Genomic DNA, 23,237 nt, shown 5'->3' on the forward strand with positions numbered 1-23,237 from the left:
AACCTTCAGTCTCTTCTCATCTGACTTTGAATGTAGGCCATTTTGACTCACACCATCAATTGGTCTGATCTCAAATCTGGTCTCCTGTTAAGCATCAATGTTCTTCTGGCTGAACATGTTCTCAAAATCTGGGTTCTCTTTTCTTTTCTTTTTTTTTTTTAGACGGAGTCTCGCTCTGTTGCCAGGGCTGGAGTGCGGTGGCGCGATCTCAGCTCACTGTAACCTCCACCTCCCAGGTTCAAGCGATTCTCCTGCCTCAGCCTCCCGAGTAGCTGGGACTACAGGCACGTGCCACCACGCCCGGCTAATTTTTGTACTTTTAGTAGAGACAGGGTTTCACCATGTTGGCCAGGATGGTCTCAAACTCTTGACCTCATGCTCTGCCCGCCTCGGCCTCCCAAAGCGCTGGGATTACCGGCATGAGCCACCGCGCCTGGCCACCGGGTTCTCTTTTCTAGTCATTCCACATTCAGTATCATCCTGGTCCCTAATCAGAGCTCTTCCACTATCCTTGCTCTCTAGTCTGTCTGATTCTTAACCAGGACTTACATTTCCTATTTCATATTTAAAGATCTACTGGTCTAGTTAGCCAACACAGCCATTTAACTATCCCCAAATCCTTCCACTCCAAGCCTTCTCAAACCAGTCTTCTGTTAAATATACCACCAACTCCCATCTGGTTTGACCTTGAATCTGATCCTCTGATAACTGCTCCATCGCCAGTGTCCTGTGGATCTGTCATTGAAATTGTATAGTTATCTCTTCCAACACCAGTGCCCCTAGAGTGTGAACTCAAACCCCAGGCTCTGTTAAGTATTCTAGACTTGAGTCCACTCTGAACTGACCTCAAACCTAGATATTAATTTGATTGTCCTCATCCCTTTTTCTCTGGTCTGACCCTAAACCACGGTCTCTGTTAACTGTTATGCCTGGAACGTTCCTCTAGTCTGAGTTCAAGCATTTGCTAACTATCCCAATATCAAATCCCTCCTCTTTGTCTAGATATTTAACAGAATAATTAAAGCAGAACTATTTAAAAATCCTTGCCCCTCTTACTTGACCTCAAATCTGGGTGTCTTTATTCCATCATCAGTGCTTTTTCTGGTCTATTATTGAACTCTGTGTATTAATTCTCCTATCATTAATGTCCGCATCTGACTTTAAACTATGGTCTCTGTTCATTCTTCCGCTATAAATTCCTCTCTGGTAGTGTTGCCTTCCACACAGACCTCTGATAAAACTACCACTGTTAATGCCCCCTTAAACGAGGACTTTGGTTAGTGAGTTTACCATCAATACCCTCCTGTTTTATTTTATTTTTTTATTTTTATTGAGACAGAGTCTTGCTCTTGTCACCCAGGCTGGAGTGCAGTGGCACGATCTTGGCTCACTGAAACCTCTGCCTCCCGGGTTCAAGTGATTCTCCTGCCTCAGCCTCCTGAGTAGCTGGGATTACCGGTGCGTGCCACCACGCGTGGTTAACTTTTTTTTTTTTTTTTTTTTTTGAGACAGTCTCACTGTGTTGTCCAGGCTGGAGTGCAGTGGCACGATCTCAGCTTACTGCAACCTCTGCTTCCTGAGTTCAAGTGATTCTGCCCCCACCTCCCGAGTAACTGGTATTACAGGCATGCACCACCATGCCCAGCTAACTTTTGTATTTTTAGTAGAGACAGGGTTTCGCCATGTTGGCCAGGCTGGTCTCAAACTCCTGGACCTCAAGGGATCCGCCTGCCTCTACCTCCCAAAGTGCTGGGATTACAGGGGTGAGCTATCACACCTGGCTGATACCTTCCTATTTATAAAGCACTGGCCCTGGCATGTGTTAACTAGTCCATCACCCATGCCCTATTTTCTGACCTTGAACTTGGACCATTGTTTGTTTTTGAGACAGAGTTTCTTTTTTTTTTTTTTTTTTGTGATGGAGTCTTGCCCTGTCACCCAGGCTGGAGTGCAGTGGCACGATCTCAGGTCACTGCAGTCTCTGCCTCTGGGGCTCAAGTGATTCTCCTGCTTCAGCCTCCCAAGTAGCTGGGACTACAGGCGAGCGCCACCAGGCCTGGCTAATTTTTTGTATTTTTAGTAGAGACAGGGTTTCACCATGTTGGCCAGGCTAGTCTGGAACTCCTGACCTCAGGTGATCTGTCCGCCTCAGCCTTCCAAAGTGCTGGGATTACAGACGTGAGGCACCGCGCCCGACTGGACCATTGTTAAGTGTCTCTATATCCATGCCTCTTCGGTTACACTTTAAACCTGGGCTTATGGCAAATACTTCAGCATTAGTGGCCTTCAGATCTGAACCCAAATATAGGAGATTAAATTACTGGACTTATAAGGGCTTCACAGTGGTCCCTATTAAGGAAATGCAGACTGCAGTCCAGATAAAATGGGGTGAGAGACTGCAGTGTGGACAAAAGTGTCCACAGAAATAAATGTGAGTTCTAGTGGAGTCACAGACTAGGGTGTGGACACTCCTAGGATCTATACCTGACACTGTGTGACCCCAGGAATTTCTGCACCCTGCTCTGTGTGACACCAGAAGTAGTCATGTCCCAGTATGTATGTGGCCAGGAGTGTCCACATTCTAGTCTTTGTGGCCTGAGGATTGTTGGCATCCTGGTCCCTGAACCCGTAAGTTCACCCTCCAGTCTGTGTGACCCATAGGTGTCCAAATTCCTATTTGTGTGAACCCAGAAGTGTTCATATCACAGTCAATATGAGGATCTATACCTAGTGTGTCTGACCCCAGCATTTCCAAACTGCAGTCTATGTGACCCATGGGGTTCACATCCCAAGTATGCCTCCACCCTGCCTGTGTGACTCTCACAGCATCGAAACCCCTGTTTCTGTGATCTCAGAAGAGTTCACATTCCCATTCACAAAGGAGAGAATATATATTCTTTCATTTCTGCTGCTGATAATTAGAGAAATGTAGATTCAATTTTTTTTTTTTTTTGAGATGGAGTCTAGCTGTATCGCCAGGCTAGAGTGCAGTGGCATGATCTTGGCTCACTGCGACCTCTGCCTCCCAGGTTCAAGTGATTCTCCTGCCTCAGCCTCCCGAGTAGCTGGGATTACATGCGCCCACCACCACATCCAGCTAATTTTTGTATTTTTCGTAGAGACAGGGTTTCACCATGTTGGTCAGGATGGTCTCAATCTCTTGACCTTGTGATCCACCCTCCTCGGCCTCCCAAAGTGCTGGGATTACAGGCGTGAGCCACCGCGCCTGGCCTCAACTGTATTTTTTTTTTAACCTAAAGGTAATCACAAGTGGAATTAAAAACAGGGATAGGTTGGCACAGCAGCTCACGCCTGTAATCCTAGCAGTTTCGGAGGCTGAGGTGGGTAGATCACTTGAGGCCAGGAGTTTGAGACCAGCCTGGCCAACACAGTGAAACCTTGTCTCTACCAAAAAAATACGAAAATTAGCCAGATGTGGTGGCATGTACCTGTAGTCCCAGCTACTCAGGAGGCTGAGGCAGGAGAATCACTTGAACCTGGGAGGCAGAGGCTATGGTGAGCCGAAATCGTGCCACTGCACTCCAGCCTGGGTGACAGAGTGAGACCTGTCTCAGGAAAAAAAAAAAAAAAATGACAAGGGCACTCAGACTGAATGAATATTCCAAGAAACAACCAAATGATATCTGAATCAATATGATTCAGAAAGTTTTTTAATGATGCATAAAAATGCATGAGAAAAGTAAAGAGAGAAAACAGCAGTTACAATAGAAGTTCAAGATAAAATTAAGGGAAAAAAGCATTAGACAGTCAAAGAGGACCCTTTTTATTGATGAAGGGCATGATCAACATTGAAAATACAAGTCATGAATTCCTGTATTCCATACAAGAGACCAAATCTTTAGCTAAAGGAATGGAAGAGAGCCAACTGAATCCTAGCCAAGCTCATGCATATGGTTGGATCAAATTAAGCAGTCTTCACAGCAGACACTAAAAATTGAAATGGGCGTATCAGTTAGGGTTAGTGGACAATAGAGGAAAAGCGAGGAAGTGGACACATGGTTTACCCATTTTCTCACCGTGGACCCAAGAAAGGATACTTTGGTGACCTTGGGTGTTCTCTCGTGCAGTGAATATAAGTGGCTACAGTACAATGTTGAGCACTCTTATGAGACCTTGACATGACTATACTAAGTTCATTTTCAGGTGCTTATTCAAAGGGGAAGTCACTGATGGCAAATTCTAACTCACAGCCTCATCTGTATAGAAAAGATGTGCCGTGATCGTGCCACTGCACTCCAGCCTCGGCAACAGAATGAGACCTTCTCTCTAAATAGTAACAGTAAGTTCCAAAACAAAACAAAACAACAACTTATAGTGGCCATAAGCTCCAGACCACAATGTAATCGTGGTTAGAAATTAGTAGTCGATTATACAGAAGAAGCCATTAAGCCCCTCCTACCACAGCTAACTGAGGTTCTGGCTGGTGGCTCTGGGGCTTTGTCCTCCATCTGTCCATGGTGATGCTCTAGCATTACATAACAGGGTTGGTCTGGTCAGCTCTCAACACATCGACATAACTTACTCTTGCATCAGAGAGATTATTCAAGTGCCAAGTACCACCACTTTCTTCTTCTTCTTCTTTTTTTTTCCCTTGAGACAGAATCTTGCTGTGTCATCCAGGCTAGAGTGCAGTGGCGCCATCTGGGCTCACTGCAACCTCAAGCTATTCTCGTGCCTCAGCCTCCCGAGTAGCTGGGACCACAGATGCACGGCACCACGCCCAGCTAATTTTTGTATTTTTAGTAGAGACAGGTTTTGCCACATTGGTCAGGCTGGTCTCGAACTCCTGGCCTCAAGTGATCCACCCACCTTGGCCTCCCAAAGTGCTGGGATTACAGGTGTGAACCACCACACCCAGCCACTTTCAAACTCTTCATTGTTGAGTTTTTCTAAGTTAAAACAACCTGCTTCTTGAGCTATGCTGCATATTACATGTTTCAGGAACTCCCCGCAGACTGATTTCCCAGCTCCGGAAACATGCAATCCATCTGTTATTCCCTTGGACTTTTTGCTTTCTTCATTTTAGAGATGGGGGAGGGTCTCACTATGCTGCCCAGGCTGGACTTGGCCTCCTGGGCTCAAGAGATCTTCTCACCCTTGCCTCTCAAGTGGCTGGGACTACAGGTGTGAGCCACTATGCCCAGCTTTTTGATATATCGATTCCCTCAGAACCAGGTGGAAACATGTTCTGAATAAAAGCCAGTCCTGGGTTTTCTTGCTCTGCTCACCGGCTTGGTTGTGTTGGGCTGAGCCTTATAGAACACAGTGCCAGAGACCTTCTCAGGGTCACTTCCTGTACCCTTGACTTTGAGCTGCAACCCTCTGGTTTTCTCAGGTGAGCTTTCCTGACTCTTTCCACTACTCTTCAGCTGATAAACAAAGTGACCATTCCACTCATGTGCTTTCCCCTGGGGTAACTCCTGGTGGATGCAGTCTTGGGACCCCTTAGTTTCACTGGGCAGTGTCACAGGGCAGGCTCTTTAGAAGCAGAATTTGAGCTGGAACTTGGGGCACAGGAGGTTTATCAGTTGATGTAAAGGGAAGGAGGAGGAAGCAGGATTGGGCAGGGGGAGAGCTGAGTACAGATGCAAGCCGCACCGCACAAAGCCTTGGCCAGCCCAGCGGGGAGCTCTGGAGCAGGGATGGCGTGGCAGAGTGTTTTGGGGTAAAGGGCATGAGCTTGGGGAAGTGGTTCTCTGCAGACCCTGAAGGAGCTGACAGCTGGAGGCTGCCTGCCCACCGCACTCCCTGCAGCTGCACAGCGAGCCTTTCCTTGAACGGTGTCTCAGTGGTGCACGTTTTGTTGTTGTTGTTGTTGTTTGTTTGTTTGCTTGCTTTTTTGAGACAGAATCTTGCTCTGTCACTCAGGCTAGAGTGTAGTGGCATGATCTTTGCTCATTGCAACCTCTGCCTCCCGGGTTAAAGCGATTCTCATGCCTCAGCCACCCAAGTAGCTGGAATTACAGGCGTGCGCCACCACACATCTCTACTGTTTTTAGTAGAGATGGGGTTTCAGCATGTCGACCAGGCTGGTCTCAAACTCCCGATCTCAAGTGATCCGCCCACCTCGGCCTCCCAAAGTGCTGGGATTCCAGGCGTGAGCCACCATGCACGGCCAGTGGTACACATCTTTGTCTCCCACTGTCAGGAAAGGTATGGGGAGGGACTGTGAAAAGAAATGGGTGGCCACTGGGTAAGTAACTGGGGACCCAGGGAAAATCCTGTTACTCCCATGACTCACCCACATGGTCCTGAGCCAGTCACTTTACCACTCTGTGCCTCAGTTTCCTCAAGACTCAGTTGAGGGTTGGGGAGTACATCCATTCATTCTTCTGACCTATATTGACTGAGTATCTCTATGTGCCAGGCACTGTGCCAAGTTATAACAGTCAACAAGGCACACAAAACCTCTGCCCTCAGGGAGCTGACATTGCCAAGAACCCCTCAGATCTATGCAGTGACCCAGAGTGAGGGCAGATGTTACCCTGGCCCTGCTTGCAATGATCGTGATGCACAGAGAGCACCGTGGCCTCACTGCATATTCAGACAGATGACAGCCTGACATGGAAGCTGAGGAAAGAATCAGTGGCATCCACATGGTAACAGGAAGGAGGGAGCCACTGTGGGTCCTTGAGCAGGAGCACAGAGATATCAGGGCAGCACTTCAGAAGAGCAATTCCAGTGGCAATCAGTGGAAAAAGACCTTTTTACTGCATGTCACCCTGCCCCTTAGGTGAGTCAAATTAAGGCAAATAGACAGGCGAGGCCAGGCCACCCTGTCCCCTGTTATGTTTTTGGTTTTGGTTTGTTTATAGCTGAGTTATTCCCTAGTGGTGGCAGTGATGATTGGGAAATTGGCTTTCTGATCTGACCATTCGGTGACTTCTAGGAATCAATGAACGGATGTTGGCAGAGAACAGCAGGAGTCAGGCATGTTAGCCTGTGCCTCTCGAATCTCTTGCCCTGTGGTTAACTGTGTGAAAATGAGTCACTGAGCTCCCTCTGTGGCTGCAGTCAGACTCCTGGGGTGAGGGAGCCATGTTTTCCCCTCTCTGGAGGGTGTCCAGACATTATTTTGTAATGGCACTTAAAGGAACTCAGTTCTGATTGGCTGAGAGAGATACATAAGCATTTATACAAATCAAATATTCCTAAAATTATAGGAAAATTAGGAAATCAAACTTTTTAAATGGCTGTCCTCTGTAGTCCAGGAAGAAATTGAACTTTCAATACTGTCAATGCACTAGACTTGAAAAAGATTCCTCCTTCAGAAACCAATTCAGAATCCAAGTTCTCATAATTAAGATAAATCTCTGGCAAATGACACTAGTTTAATTATTTGAGTTTAATAAAAACAGTATAGGACGGGCGCAGTGGCTCACGCCTGTAGTCCCAGCACTTTGGAAGGCCAAGGTGGGAGGATCCCTTGAGCCTGGGAGTTTGAGACCAACCTGGCCAACATGGCAAAACCCTGTCTCTACCAAAAATACAAAAATTAGCCAGTAGTGCTGGTGTGCGCCTGTAGTCCCAGCTCCTCGGGGGGCTGAGGTGGGAGGATGGTTTGAGCCTGGGAAGCAGAGGTTGCAGTGAGCTGAGATCATGCCATTGCACTCCAGCCTGGGTGACAGAGCCAGACCCTGTCTCAAAAACAAAACAAAACAACAACAAAAAACAATATTATGCTATTATTATGTAATTATCCTGTAATTATTATGGATGTTTTCTCTTTGATTTGTTAGTGTTAAGGATAATACAAGTGTGCATTTATCTGTTTAAGTTTGTGTTTTCCTAAATTGATGAAGGTTTACTGATCAAGTAAGCTACCACTTCTACATAATGTTGAAGATTACAAAAAATGTATCCTTGCATTTGACTAAAATAAATCATTAATCTAATAAGTTTATTTCACCGTAATTATGTTTTGTAGTATGTCATCTTGAAGATAACTTCCAAGATCTTTAGGTAATTGAAAATTCTGACTGATACTCAATGTACTTAATTAATGGATATTCATTGGATGCCCAGATCATTTCTGAGTAAGGAAGAAAACAGAAACACTGATTACTAGCACAATTTTAAATTTGTATAATTTTGCTGCTTCTTATTTTTAAATTTAATTCAATTTATTTTAATTGAGACAGGGTCTCATTCCGTCGCCCAGGCTGGAATGCAGTGGTGTGAACACGGCTCACTGTGGCCTTGACCTTCCGGGCTCAAGCGATCCTCCCACCTCAGCCTCCCAAGTAGCTGGGACTACTGGTGCATGCCACCAAGCCCGGCTAGTTTTCGCTTTTTGTTTTTTGAGACAGGATTGCCCTCACTCCGGTTGCCCAGGCTGGAGTGCAGTGGCCTGATCTCGGCTCACTGCAGCCTCAAACTCCCAAGCTTAGGTGATTCTCCCACCTCAGCCTCCCAAGTAGCTGGGACAACAGGCACACACCACCACACCCAGCTAATTTGTGTTTTTTTTTGTTGTTGTTGTTGTTGAGATTCTCACTCTGTCTCCCAGGCTAGAGTGCAGTGGCGTAATCTCGGCTCACTGCAGCCTCCGCCTCCCGGGTTCACACTGTTCTCCTGCCTCAGCCTCCCGAGTAGCTGGGACTACAGGTGCCTGCCACCACACCCAGCTAATGTGTTTTTTGTTGTTGTATTTTTAGTAGAGACGGGGTTTCATTGTGTTAGCCAGGATGGTCTCGATCTCCTGACCTCGTGATCTGCCTGCCTTGGCCTCCCAAAGTGCTGGGATTATAGGCATGAGCCACTGCGCCCAGCCTACTTTGTGTATTTTTTTTTTTTTTTGAGAGAGGGTTTCACCATGTTGCCCAGGCTGGTCTCGAACTCCTGGACTCAAGCAGTCTTCTCGCCTCGGCCACCTGAAGTGCTGGGATTACAGGCCTGAGTCACTGCACCCAGCCATAATTTTTGTATTTTTTGTAGAGATGGGGTTTCGCCATGTTGCCCAGGCTGGTCTGGAACTCCCGAGCTCAAGCAATTCACCTACCTCGGCCTCCCAAAGTGCTGGGATTACAGGTGTGGGCCACTGTGCCTGGCCTGCTGTTTATTTGTATGTGCTACAGAGAGGCCCTCTTTTGGGGTCTATCAATCAACATGTCCATTTTTGCCACATCAAGATGTCATATAAGGGACGTGGGCCGTTCTAGGGAGCTGGTTTAGGTGTAGCCCTGAGCTTGGCTAGTTGATTAAAATGACATTTCACAATTGTCCACACCTCAGTGAAGTCAAAGCTAGTTCTGTTTAATCTCTTAGGGCTTATTAAAGACCCCAAAGAGCTTTGATTTATGTGGGTTATGGCTATTGATACTTATTGGGTTAGAAATTAAAACAGAAGGCCGGGCGCGGTGGCTCACGCCTGTAATCCCAGCACTTTGGGAGGCCGAGGCGGGCGGATCACAAGGTCAGGAGATCGAGACCACGGTGAAACCCCGTCTCTACTAAAAATACAAAAAAAAATTAGCCGGGCACGGTTGTGGGTGCCTGTAGTCCCAGCTACTCGGGAGGCTGAGGCAGGAGAATGGCGTGAACCCGGGAGGCGGAGCTTGCAGTGAGCTGAGATCCGGCCACTGCACTCCAGCCTGGGCGACAGAGCGAGACTCCGTCTCAAAAAAAAAAAAAAAAAAAAAAAAAAAAAAAGAAATTAAAACAGAAAATTGTCAATATTTATTGAGTCATAATAATAACAAATGCATTAACATGTTTAACATAAAGAATATCTTAGGGCTGGGTGCAGTGGCTCATGCCTGTAATCCCAGCACTTTGGGAGGCTGAGGTGGGAGGATCGCTTGAGGCTGCAGTCAGACTCCTCAGGTGAGTGAGCAATATTTGCCTGTCCCTGGAGGGTATCCGTAAATTATTTTGTGAAGTCACTTAAATTAAAGGAACTCTGTTCTGATTGGCTGATAGAGAGAAATAAGCACATATACAAATCAAATATTTCTAAAATTATAGGAAAATTAGAAAATCAAACTTTTTTTGATTTCGTGGATAACATAGAGACCTTGTCTCTACTTTTAATTTTATTTAAAAGTAAAAAAAGTTGGGTTGATGGAGCATGCCTGTAGTCCCAACTACGTGGGAGGCTGAGATGGGAGGATTGCTCAAGCCCAGGAGTTTGAGGCCACAGTGAGCTATGATGGTGCTACTGCACTCAAGCCTGGATGACAGAGCAAGACCTTGTCTCATAAAACAAAACAAAACAAAAATGTATCTTGGTATTACTATGAAATTAGTTCTGACCTTTGGGCCCCTGACATCTGTCTTCAAGTAAAGTGTCAGTTTGTTCCATGATATGAAACTTGGAAAGTGAATGTTATTTGCCTTGGTTGATAACACCTGAGTTATGGAGGAAGCTATGCAATGTATTCGTGTCTTACGTTTCTTTCCTTGGCCTACAACATGCTTGGTGATTCTTTCTTTTTTTTTTCTTTTTCATTTTTGAGATGGAGTCTCGCTGCTCTGTCGCACAGGCTGGAGTGCAGTGGCGCAATCCCGGCTCACTGCAACTTCTGCCTCCTGAGTTCAAGCGATTCTCCTGCATCAGCCTCCCGAGTAGCTGGGACTACAGGCACACACCACCAGGCCCAGCTAATTTTTGTATTTTTTTTTTTTTTTAGTAGAGGTGGGGTTTTACCATGTTGGCCACGCTGGTCTTGAACTCCTGACCTCAGGTAATCCACCCGCCTTGGCCTCCCAAAGTGCTGGGCTTATAAGCGTGAGCCACTGCTCCTGGCCTTGTGCCCAGCCTATTATGTCCTTAATTTTTTTTTTTTTTTTTTTTTTGAGACAGAGTCTTGCTCTGTCGCCCAGGCTGGAATGCAGTGGCGCGATCTCGGCTCACTGCAACCTCTGCCTCCTGGGTTCAAGCAATTCTCCTGCCTCAGCTTCCTGAGTAGCTGGGACTACAGGCGCCTGCCACCACGCCCAGCTAACTTTTTGTACTTTTAGTAGAGATGGGGTTTCACCGTGTTAACCAGGATCGTCTTGATCTCCTGACCTCATGATCCGCCCGCCTCAGCCTCCCAAAGTGCTGGAATTACAGGCGTGAGTCACCGTGTCTGGCTCTATGTCCTTAATTTTTGAAGAAAAGAAATACAAAGAAAAAAATTTTCTCTCAAGTGATTTATAATCATGTTACTCTATCTGTATTTTTATGTTTTGTTGTCACTTTGGTCACCATTATTGTTTCTCAGGTACCTATAATACTGTCTTACTCAAGTGTATAAAACTCCTCTGAATTTTTCTTTTTTCTCTTTCTTTCTTTTTCTTTTTCTTTTCTTTTTTTTTTTTTTGAGACAGAGTTTCGCTCTTGTTACCCAGGCTGGAGTGCAATGGCGTGACCTCTGCTCACTGCATCCTCTGCCTCCTGGGTTCAAGTGATTCTCCTGCCTCAACCTCCCGAGTAGCTGGGATTACAGGCACCTGCCACCATGCCCAGCTAATTTTTGTGTTTTTAGTAGAGATGGGGTTTCACCATGTTGGCCAGGCTAGTCTCGAACTCCTGACCTCAGGTGATCTGCCCACCTCGGCCTCCCAAAGTGCTGGGATTGCAGGCATGAGCCACCACGCCTGGCCTTCTTTTTTTTGAGAGGGACTCTCTCTCTGGTGCCCAAGCTGGAGTGCAGTGGCACGATCTCGGCTCACTGCAACCTCCACTTCCTGGGCTCAAGCGATTCTCCCGCCTCAGCCTCCCGAGTAGCTGGGATTCCAGGCATGTGCCACCACGCCCAGCTAATTTTTGTATTTTTAGTAGAGACGGGGTTTCACCATGTTGGCCAGGCTGGTCTCGAACTCCTGACCTTAGGTGATCTGCCCACCTCGGCCTCCCAAAGTGCTGGGATTACAGGTGTGAGCCACCTCGCCTGGCCTAGTTTTTTACTTTTATCTTCCCAAAGCCAGACCTAAATATAGAAAAAAAAACTTTCATGATCTCCTTTGTACCTAAAACTATCTTTGACATTTCACACAGGGACCCTAGAAAATTACAAGGATCAGTTATTTCACTTTATTTAAAAAGGATGTTAGATACCGGGTGTGGTGGCTCATGTCTGTAAACACTTTGGGAGGCTGAGGCAGGCAGATCACATGAAGCCAGGAGTTCTTGCCAACATAGTGAAACTCTGTCTCTACTAAAAATACAAAAATTAGGCTGGGCATGGTGGCTCATGCCTGTAATCCCAGCACTTTGGGAGTGAGTCCGAGGCAGGCAGATCACTTGAGGTCAGGAGTTGGAGACCAGCCTGGCCAACATGGTGAAACTCCATCTCTACTAAAAATATAAAAATTAGCTGGGCATGGTGGTGCGTGCCTGTAGTCCCAGCTCCTCAGGAGGCAGAGGTGAGAGAATCTCTTGAACCTGGGAGATGGAGGCTGCAGTGAGTCAAGATCATGCCATTACACTCCAGCCTGGGTGATAGAGTGAGACTCCGTCTCAAAAAAAAAGAAAAGGGGCCGGGCGCGGTGGCTCACGCCTGTAATCCCAGCACTTTGGGAGGCCGAGACGGGCAGATCACGAGGTCAGGAGATCGAGACCATCCTGACTAACACGGTGAAATCCCGTCTCTACTAAAAATACAAAAAAATTAGCTGGGTACGGTGGCGGGCGCCTGTAGTCCCAGCTACTTGGGAGGCTGAGGCAGGAGAATGGCGTGAACCCAGGAGGCAGAGCTTGCAGTGAGCCGAGATTGCGCCACTGCACTCCAGCCTGGGCAACAGAGCGAGACTCCGTCTCAAAAAAAAAAAAAAAAAAAGAAAAAAAAAAAAGATACAGAACATGGCTGGGTGCAGTGGTTCATGCCTGTAATCCCAGCACTTTGGGAGGCCAAAGCGGGTGGACCACTTGTAGTCAGAAGTTCGAGACCAACCTGGGCAACATGGGGAAACCTCGTCTCTACTAAAATACAAAAATTATCTGGGTGTGGTGTCGGGCACCTGTAATCCCAGCTACTCAGGAGACTGAGGCAGGAGAATCTCTTGAACCCAGGAGGCATAGGTTGCAGTGAGCCAAGATGGCGCCACTGCACTCCAGCCTGGGTGACAGCGAGACTCTGTCTCAAAAAAAGAAAACAAACAAAGAAATAAACAGAAAGTATATGCTTTATCGGAAGTCCCTGGAGATGTGTGCCCTTGCTTTTCATAATATGTTGCAACTTAGAGGAAACACTGAATGAAACTCTTATGAAATATTTCCTGGGCAGGGCGGTGGCTCATGCCTGTAATCCCAGCACTTTGGGAGGCCAAGGCAGGAAGATCACTTGAGCCCAGGAATTCAAGACAAGCCTGGGCAACACAGTGAGACCCCATCTCTACTAAAAATTAAAAAAAAAAAATTAAACGGGCATGGTGGCATGCACCTATACTCTCAGTTACTCAGGACGCTGAGGTGGGAGGACTGCTTGAGCCTCAGAGGTCATGACTGCAGTGAGCTCAGATTGCGCCATGGCAACAGAGCAAGACCCTGTCTCAAAAAAAAGAAAAAAGAAATATTTTCGTTGAGTTTTCCTGTACTCATCAGAGTCCTGGTGGTGCTTTGCTTGATGCTATTAGATGACAGTGGTATAGAGTATTATTGGTCATCATAATTGGATATTACTGTAAATGCTTACTTGTTCACAGCCTTCTTTAATTTGAATCTGACATCTTCTCGGCCAGTGACGCTCAGTGCACATCAGACTTACCCATAAAGTTTTATTAAAATACAGATGTTTAGATTCTACTCCAAACTGAATCTCGTTATTTTATATTCTTGGTATATTATGTATGCTATGTCTCAGGACTATTATGTACTATATACAAGTTTTTTTTCTGGTTGGACGTGGTGCCTTACTTTGAGAGACCAAGGCGGGCGATGACTTGAGCCCAGGAGTTCGAGACCAGCCTGGGCAATATGGCAAGACCCAGTCTCTACAAAACAGTACAAAAAATGACCTGGGCATGATGGCATGTGCCTATAATCTCAGCTACTGGGGAGGCTGAGGTGGGAGGGTTGCTTGAGTCCATGAGGTCAAGGCTGCTGTGAGCTGTGATTGTACCACTGCACTCAAGCCTGGGCAACAGGGCAAAACCCTGTCTCTAAAAAAAAAAATAAAAGTAAAAATAAAGATTTTTTTCTTCTATAAAAATGTGTTCATCCATATTTATAAATGAGAGGTAGCATTCACAGATGTCTTTGGAAATAAACTTTGGCTGGGTGCGGTGGCTCATGCCTGCAATCCCAGCACTTTGGGAGGCCAAGGCAGGTGGATCACCTGAGGTCAGGAGTTCAAGACCAGCCTGGCCAACATGGTGAAACCCCGTCTCTACTAAAAGTACAAAAATTAGCTGGGCATGGTGGCAGGTGCCTGTAATCCCAGCTACTCGGGAGCCTGAGGCACGAGAATCACTTGAACCCAAGAGGTAGGGTTGCAGTCGGCCAAGAGCATGCCACTGCACTCCAGCCTGGGAGACAGAGCAATACTCTGTCTCAAAAAGACGGGGCACGGCGGCTCATGCCTGTACAGTTTGGGAGGCTAAGGCGGGTGGATCACTTGAGGTCAGGAGTTCAAGACCAGCCTGGCCAACATGGCGAAACCCCATCTCTACTAAAAATACAAAAAAATTAGCCAGGCCTGGTGGTGCGCACCTGTAGTCCCAGCTACTCGGAGGCTGAGGGAGGAGAATTCCTTGAACCTGGGAGGCAGAGGTTACAGTGAGCTGAGATTGTGCTACTGCACTCCAGCCTGGGTGGTAGAGCAAGACTCCGTCTCAAAACATAAATAAATACAAATAATCATTATCTTTACAGGCACTTTGTCTAAAAAAAAAAATTAGGAATGACTTAAAACTGCAAACATTTTTATCTTACAGTTTCTATAGCTGTGGGATCTGGGTGTATCTTTGCTATTACTAATAGATAGTTCTGGCTCAGGGTCTCCCACGAGGTTGCATCTAGGGCTGCAGTCATCTGAAGGCTTGACTGGGGCTGGGGGTGTCTGCTCCCAAGAAGGTCCACTCACCTGGCTGATGGCTGGTGTTGGCTGTTGGCTGGGGTACTTCAGTTCTCCTCCATGTGGCCTCTCAATCTCCAGGGCCTAATTTTTTTCTTTTTTTTTTTTTGAGACGGAGTCTCGCTCTGTCGCCCAGGCTGGAGTGCAGTGGCGCGATCTCGGCTCACTGCAAGCTCCGCCTCCCGGGTTCACGCCATTCTCCTGCCTCAGCCTCCCGAGTAGCTGGGACTACAGGCGCCCACAACCGCGCCCGGCTAATTTTTTGTATTTTTAGTAGAGATGGGGTTTCACCGTGGTCTCGATCTCCTGACCTTGTGATCCGCCCGCCTCGGCCTCCCAAAGTGCTGGGATTACAGGCGTGAGCCACCGCGCCCGGCTCATTTTTTTCATATAGCCTTTCTAATTGATGGCTGGGCTCCAGTGAGAGAGAGAGAGAGAGAGGGATCTTTTTATAAACGAATCTCAGAGGTGGTATCTCATCATTTCTACCATATTCTATTTGTTTTGAGTCACAAAATCCAGACCATACTCAACGCGGGGGGCACAGACACCAGGATGGGGAATCAGGGACCATCTCAAAGGCTAACCACAGTACTGCCCCTAAAATGTATGGGGCCCCAGACAAGTATTTTGTGCAGGGACTCTGTCTATATAAACAATTTAAATACAAAATGTATTACAAGATCATGAGTCCATGAAGTATTGTGATTTATTGATGAAGATTTTAATTTATTTATTTTAGAGATGGGGTCTTGTTCTGTCACCCAAGCTAAAATACAGTGGCGTGATCTCACCTCACTGCAGCCTCAAATTCCTGGGCTCAAATGATCTTCCCACCTTGACCTCCAGAGTAGCTAGAATTACAGGCGTGATGCCACTAGCCACTATGCTCAGCTAATTAAAAAAAATAATAATTGTTGTTTGTAGAGATAGTGCTTTTTGGGGGTGAAGGTTTAGAACACTGTGTTGACCCATTGTGAAATGAAATAAATAAATAAATACAATAGAACAGTGTGTATGTCTGGGTGTGGTGGCTCATGCCCATAGTCCCAATTACTTGGGAGGCTGAAGTGGAAGGAACACTTGAGACCAGGGTTGAGAAATGTTCAAGGCTGCAGTGAGCCATGATGGCACCACTGCATTTCAGCCTTAATAATAATAAATAAATAAATAAATAAATAAGTAAATAAATAAATAAAAAAGAAAACTTGGCAAATAAAAAAAAAAGAAAAAATTTAAAATGAAATAATGCTATAGCTGTCATAAATTTGTAAGTACTAATTAATAGAGTAGCAAGATGCAAAAAGTATAACCTCTAGGAAATGTAATAAATAAATGATAGAAATATACCAGAAGCAGGAGGCTTTAACTTACCTTTGTCAGCAAATGACAGCTCTAGTAGACAAAAGCAAAAATAGTATAATTAATAAAGCTATATCAAATTCTCTTTTCTTAAAACCATGAATACATCTTTTAGTCAGTCAGCGACTATGGAACATTAGTAATCACTGGCCATAATATTAGGCCACAAAGAAAAGTGTAGTAAATCCAAAAAGTAGAATGGATACAGACCACAGTCTTTGACCATAATGCAATAAATGTGGACTTTTTTTTTTTTTTTTTTTTTTTTTGAGACAGAGTCTCGCTCTGTCACCCAGGCTAGAGAGCAGTGGTGCGATCATGGCTCACTGCAGCCTTTGCCTCTTGGGCTCAAGTGATCCTCCTACCTCAGCCTCCTGAGAAGCTGGGACTACAGGCGCGAGCCACCATGCCCAGCTAACTTTTTGTATCTTTTTGTAGAGACAGAGTTTTGCCATGTTGCCCAGGCTGGTCTTGAACTCCTGAGCTCAAGCAATCTTCCTGCTTTGGACTTCCAAAGTACTGGGATTACAGGTGTGAGCCACCAGGTCTGGCCAAACTTGGATTTTTTAAAACAAAAATAAAAACAGAAAACTCCAATAGCTCGGGGAAAAAAGACTTAGCTCTCTCACCTTTTATAATATTCAGTGCTGTCAAGAGTATAAGGAAAACTGATAATATATAACAGGTGGCAGTATAAAATTCAACCAGCATTTTAGAAGAAGTTTCACAGTATTTCTCAAAGTTTTACATTTATATACGTTTTGATCCATGAATTTTTTTTTTTTGGCTAGGAATTTGCTCTTTTTCTGTTTTTTTTTTCTTTGTAAATTTACTTTAAAAAAATTAGCTGTCTGCATATTTTTGATGGACGGGTAAACCAAAAATATACAAACAGCTATTTGTAAAGGGGTAAATAAAAAAAGATAAAATGGTTTATTATGGGTGGAGGAAGAGGGAAGAAGGTTGAGGAGACAGGGATAGAAGCTAGATTTATCTAAATATACATTATTATTATTATTATTATTATTATTATTTGAGACGGAGTCTCGCTCTGTTGCCCAGGCTGGAGTGCAGTGGCACAATCTCTGCTCACTACAAGCTCCGCCTCCTGGGTTCATGCCATTCTCCTGCCTCAGCCTCCCGAGTAGGTGGGACTACAGACGCCCGCCACCATGCCCGGCTAATTTTTTTGTATTTTTAGTAGAGATGGGGTTTCACCATGTTAGCCAGGATGGTCTCGATCTCCTGACCTCGTGATCCGCCCGCCTCGGCCTCCCAAAATGCTGGGATTACAGGCGTGAGCCACGGTGCCTGGCACATATTATTATTATTTATCGTTTGAATATACCATACTATTATTGAGAACCATGCAAACACAATATTATTATATAATCATTATAATATAAAATTATATATTATTTAAAAACTGCATCATATCAAAAGGAAGTTATAGATTACTGGGGTCATATCAAGCAGTTTCAAAGGCTCCCATTGGCCAAAGATGGGGCAATTTGAGCATCAAAAAGAACAATAACTGCAATAGATCGAAATACATCTCCTAGCCCTCAGAGTACAATGATGCCACAAAATCTCCCTGGCCACCTTTGGAGGATGCTAGCGAGCCAACTCATTCTGAAAACTGATAAAGAGAGAGACAAAGTAACTGACTAGATAATTGATTAAATAATTATTATTTTTGAGATATGATCATGATTTACAGCTAACTTGTTAAAAGTTCTTATCATTTGGGCTGGGTGCAGTGGCTCATGCCCGTAATCTCAGCACTTTGGGAGGCTGAGGTGGGTGGTTCACAAGGTCAAGAGATCGAGACCATCCTGGCCAACATGGCAAAACCCCCATCTCTACTAAAAATGCAAAATTAGGTGGGCGTGGTAGCGGGCACCTGTAATCCCAGCTACTCAGGAGGCTGAGGCAGGAGAATCGCTTGAACCCGGGAGGTGGAGAGTGCAGTGAGCCGAGATTGCACCACTGCACTCCAGCCTGGCAACAGAGCGAGACTGTCTCAAAAAAAAAAAACAAAAACAAAAAACAAACAAAAAAAAAGTTCTTATCATTTACAGCAACATCTTGAGAGATTCATGGGTAAAATTATGTAATATCTGGGTTTTGCTTCAAAATAATCCAGTGGGGATGTGGGTAGAGGACATAAAAGAAACAAGATTGGCTGTAAATTGATCAGTATTGAACTAGACGATGACTACATGGAGATTTATTGTATTATTCTCTCTACTTTTTTATACGCTTGAAATTTTCTGTAACAGAAAAATAATTTTATGGAGGCAAAAGCTGTAAACAGTGTTCTATGCCTATATTGAGAGTATGACTTTTTTTTTTTTTTTTTTTGAGACGGAGTCTCGCTCTGTCGCCCAGGCTGGAGTGCAGTGGCCGGATCTCAGCTCACTGCAAGCTCCGCCTCCCGGGTTCACGCCATTCTCCTGCCTCAGCCTCCCGAGTAGCTGGGACTATAGGCGCCCACCACCTCGCCCGGCTAATTTTTTGTATTTTTAGTAGAGACGGGGTTTCACCATGTTAGCCAGGATGGTCTCGATCTCCTGACCTTGTGATCCGCCCGTCTCGGCCTCCCAAAGTGCTGGGATTACAGGCTTGAGCCACCGGGCCCGGCCGAGAGTATGACTTTTTTTAAAAAAAAGCCAGACCTGACTTTAAAAAAATTTTTATTTTAATGTAATTAAAAATATTTTTTTAGAGACAGGGTCTCACTTTGTGGCCCAGAGTGGAGTGCAATGGTGCGATCATAGCTCACTGTGCAGCCTCGAACTCCTGAGCTCAAGCGATCCTTCCACCTTAGCTTCCTGAGTAGCTGAGACTAAGGCCACGAACCACCACACCCAACTAATGTCTTTATATTTTATATTATTTTATTTTTATTTTATATTATTTTATTTTTATTTTATTTTACTATATTTTATTTATTTGTTTGTTTTGAGACAGGGTCTTTGCTCTGTCACCCATGCTGGAGTGCAGTGGTGTGATCTCGGCTCACTGCAGCCTTGACTTCCTAGGCTCAAGCAATCTTCCCACCTCAATCTCCCAAGTAGCTGGGACTACAGGCATGCACCGTCACACCTGGCTAATTTTTTAAAAATTTTGGTAGAGACGGGGCCTCGACGTGTTCCCCAGGCTGGTCTCAAACTCCTGGACTCAAGCAATCTTCCCTCCTCAGCCTCCCAAAATCTTGGGATTAGAGGCATGAACCACTGTGCCTGGCCTATTTTATATTTGAAAATAGAGACGGGGGTCTCGCTATATTGCTCAGGCTGGTCTTGAACTCCTGGTCTCAAGCGATCCTCTTGACTCGGCCTCCCAAAGTGTTGGGATTACATGAGCCACCACACCTGGCCACTATGCTGGGTTTAATTGTGGAGAACTAGAACTAAAGCATTGTCTTTAAAAAATAAGTACATTTTGGGCCGGGCGCAGTGGCTCACACCTATAATCCCAGCACTTTGGGAGGCCGAGGCAGGCGGATCACCTGAAGTCAGAAGTTTGAGACCAGCCTGGGCAACACGGCAAAACCCCGTCTCTACTAAAAAAATAAAAATTAGCCAGGCATGGTGGCGAGTATCTGTAATCCCAGCTACTCGGGAGGCTAAAACAGGAGAATTGGTTGAACCTGGGAGGTGGAAGTTGCAGTGAGCCCAGATCACGCCACTGCACTCCAGCCTGAGAGACAGAGTTAGAGACTCCGTCTCAAAAATAAAAATTAAAATTAAAATTAAAAATAAAAAACATTTTGGCCTACAATTCCTGACAAAGATGGAATGTGGGCAAACGCATAATGACCTGGATTATTTCTGGGGGAGTTGTAAAGAGTTTCTGTAGTCAGCGGAAATGCTTTAAATATTTTCCATATATTGGTTCATTAATCCCCCATGAAGTAGGTACAAGTAGGGGAAACTGAGGCACAGGGACGTTGACTAATTTGCCCAGGGTCACAAAGTGAGTAAGTGGCAGAACCGCTATTTGAACCTAGCTGCACTCGTAGTGCGTTAATCTTCAATCAGCGAGGATCGTCAGGTTGGCTGCTGGATCTTTCCGGATCTATTTTTCATTACCTCGCCTTTCAAACGTTGTGGGTTCATGTTGTTTTCGTCCACATAGCTTTGAGGCTTTATCAGATTCCTCTTGGGGGCAGTGTTGCTCCAGAAATGCCAGAAAGCTCCGCTATCTCTCACTTCACCCCTAAATATACGGCATCTCCTCCCGCCCTTAGGCTCCGAAAAAAATGCTGCGGAGCCATAAAGGCTGCAGAAAGCCGGGTGTGGCCACTGGCTCTGTAGCCAACCTGTTCCCTGCTGCTGCTGCTGCTGCTGCTGCTGCTGCTGCAGTCGTTTGGTTTCCCCTTAGAATCTGAGATGATTCTGAGGTCTACACTGCAAACTCTTGGCATACATCATTTCTAGAATTCCATTTCTACTCGACCTAGGCTGTGTGAATCTGCACTAGTTCGCGGCACGTTAGATCGCGCCCATTTCCCTTACTGGCAAGTTGTCAGGTTGAGGAAGCTCGAGGCCTGGAGGAGGGCATCTCCAGCCACCAGCCACGAGGCCCAGGGCCTCAAGCACCTTCCGGCCTCCGGGTGGCCTCCTCTATTCGCTGACCCAGACACTAGTCCAGCGGTTCCCAAAGTGGGGTTCCCTGGCAGGCAGCAGCTGCCTCGCTGGGAATTTATTAAAAATGCATATTCCCGGGCCCCACCCAGGACCCACTGAATCAGAAGCTGTGGGCCTGGGGCCCAGCAGTTGGTGTTTTCAGAAACCCTCCAGTGGACTCCGATGGTTCCTAGAGTTTCAGAAGCACACTGGGCTGGGCCAGCTGTGCCAAGCGGGAAGTAGCTTTTTGGCTCAAGTCCTCACAGGAACGGTCAGAGGGTCCCCATCAGTCTATCAGTGCGCACCATACAACGCTCACAGAGGGACACACGTGCGCCCGTGTGCATGCCTCCCTGTATGGGCTCCAGTTGGAGGGGGAGGGACAGTTTTGCCTTGTGGTTTTGTCACTCGCCATTGGAAAATAGCCCTTTCCCCTACTACCAACTAGCTTCCCATTGTTTTCTATTCCCTTTACTTTAATTTCAGAGAGTGTTTTCTCTTCTGTGTTTGTTTTGTTTTTTGTTTTTTGAGACGGAGTCTCACTCTCTCACCCAGGCTGGAGTGAAGTGGCAGCGATCTCGGCCCATTGCAACCTCCGCCTCCCGGGTTCAAGCGATTCTCCTGCCTCAGCCTCCTGAGTAGCTGGGATTACAGGCGCCCGCCACCACGCCCACCTAATTTTGCATTTTTAGTAGAGATGGGGGTTTTGCCATGTTGGCCAGGCTGGTCTCGAACTCCCGACCTCAGATGATCCACCTGCCTCGGCCTCCCAAGTGCTGGGATTACAGGCGTGAGCCACCATGCCGGGTCTCTCTTATCTTTGGAAAAGTCATCCATGTTGCTTGCAACTTTTTCGGAAAAGAGGGGACTACATTGTAGAAATAAATGGCAAACAGACACCCAACACCCAAGGAGTAATTTCTCATTTCTATCCTTTGAATGTTTATATTTCTAAATGTCCGTGTTTATATTTACATAAAGTTTTAAAAAAACGGTTTACTTGTACGTGTCATTTTGTTTTTATTTTAAATTTTTGTGTTTTTAATTTTGGTGATATATCATTTTGGTTTTACTTTTTCACTTTTGTATATACTGTTACGTAACATGCAGTTTTCCAGTAACACTAATTTGTGAATGCATATTTTACAATTTTATTTTTATTTATTTATTCATTTATTTATTTATTTTTGAGACAGTCTCACTCTGTCTCCCAGGCTGGAGTGCAGTGGCGTGATCTCGGCTCACGGCAACCTCCACCTCCCAGGTTCAAGCAATTCTCCTGCCTTAGCTTCCCTAGTAGCTGGGATTACAGACACGCCACCGCACCTGGCTAATTTTTGTTTTTTCTAAGTAGAGACGGGGTTTTGCCATGTTGGCCAGGGTGGTCTCAAACTCCTGACCTCAGGTGATCTGCCTGCCTCGGCCTCCCAAAGTGCTGGGATTACAGGCATGAGCCACTATGCTTGGCCTCATGTGTTTTTTTAATCCTTTATTCTCATAGTATGTTTTGTTTCATGCTGACAGTCCAGCCATTTCTATCCTTTTGCTTGTGCAAAGAGGGTTCACACATGCCCAGGTACAGAATAGAGGTGCTGATGGGCGGGAAAATAGATGGGATGCATGGCTCAGGCTGCCGTTTGCTTCTTTAATCCTTCCAATCCAAGTTTCCTCCATCAAACCAAGTTCGCTGGCTGGGCGCGGTGGCTCATGCCTGTAATCCCAACATTTTTGGAGGCCGAGGTGGGTGGATCACTTGAGGTCAGGAGTTAAGAGACCAGCCTGACCAACATGGTGAAACCCCGTCTCTACTAAAATACAACTAATTAGCCAGGCATGGTGGTGGGTACCTGTAGTCTCAACTACTCAGGAAGACTCTGTCTCACCAACAAAAACAAAAAACCAAAAGTTCCATGAAAGCTGCTGACAATTGTCCCCCAGCCTCTACCTGGGCCACAGAGGTAACTTCTTTAATGTCATTGCTCCTTGTGAAGTAGGAGTAATTCCTGTTAACAGTGGAACGGAATGCAGAGTGTCCTCTGCGAGTCTAGGCCCCCACGTGTGTGAGCACTGGAGTGAAGTTACAGGAAGCTTCAGCCCCATGTGGATGCCCCAATCAGCCTGAATGCAAGATTGCCTCCCAAGCAAAGGCCTTCATTTTCCCAAGATTCTAAATGGTCCATGGCTTCCTCTGATCTAAATGTGACTTTACAAGGAGGTGACT

At 45.8% G+C, this 23,237-nt stretch overlaps 1 protein-coding gene across 3 annotated transcripts in view; it reads left to right on the top strand.

Moving 5' to 3' along the window:
- The window catches only part of WDR13 (WD repeat domain 13), a 35,976-nt gene extending 13,965 nt beyond the window's left edge, over positions 1-22,011 (top strand). For all 3 annotated transcript variants that reach the window (XM_065538287.2, XM_074029997.1, XM_074029996.1), the window contains one exon: positions 21,572-22,011. In XM_065538287.2, the coding sequence (XP_065394359.1) occupies positions 21,572-21,654 (83 nt within the window). In that variant the 3' untranslated portion in view covers positions 21,655-22,011. The remainder of the gene's footprint in view (positions 1-21,571) is intronic.
- The last annotated feature ends 1,226 nt before the right edge of the window (positions 22,012-23,237 follow it).

The sequence above is a fragment of the Macaca fascicularis genome, chromosome X, assembly GCF_037993035.2.
Source record: "Macaca fascicularis isolate 582-1 chromosome X, T2T-MFA8v1.1".
NCBI classification, from domain to species: domain Eukaryota; kingdom Metazoa; phylum Chordata; class Mammalia; order Primates; family Cercopithecidae; genus Macaca; species Macaca fascicularis.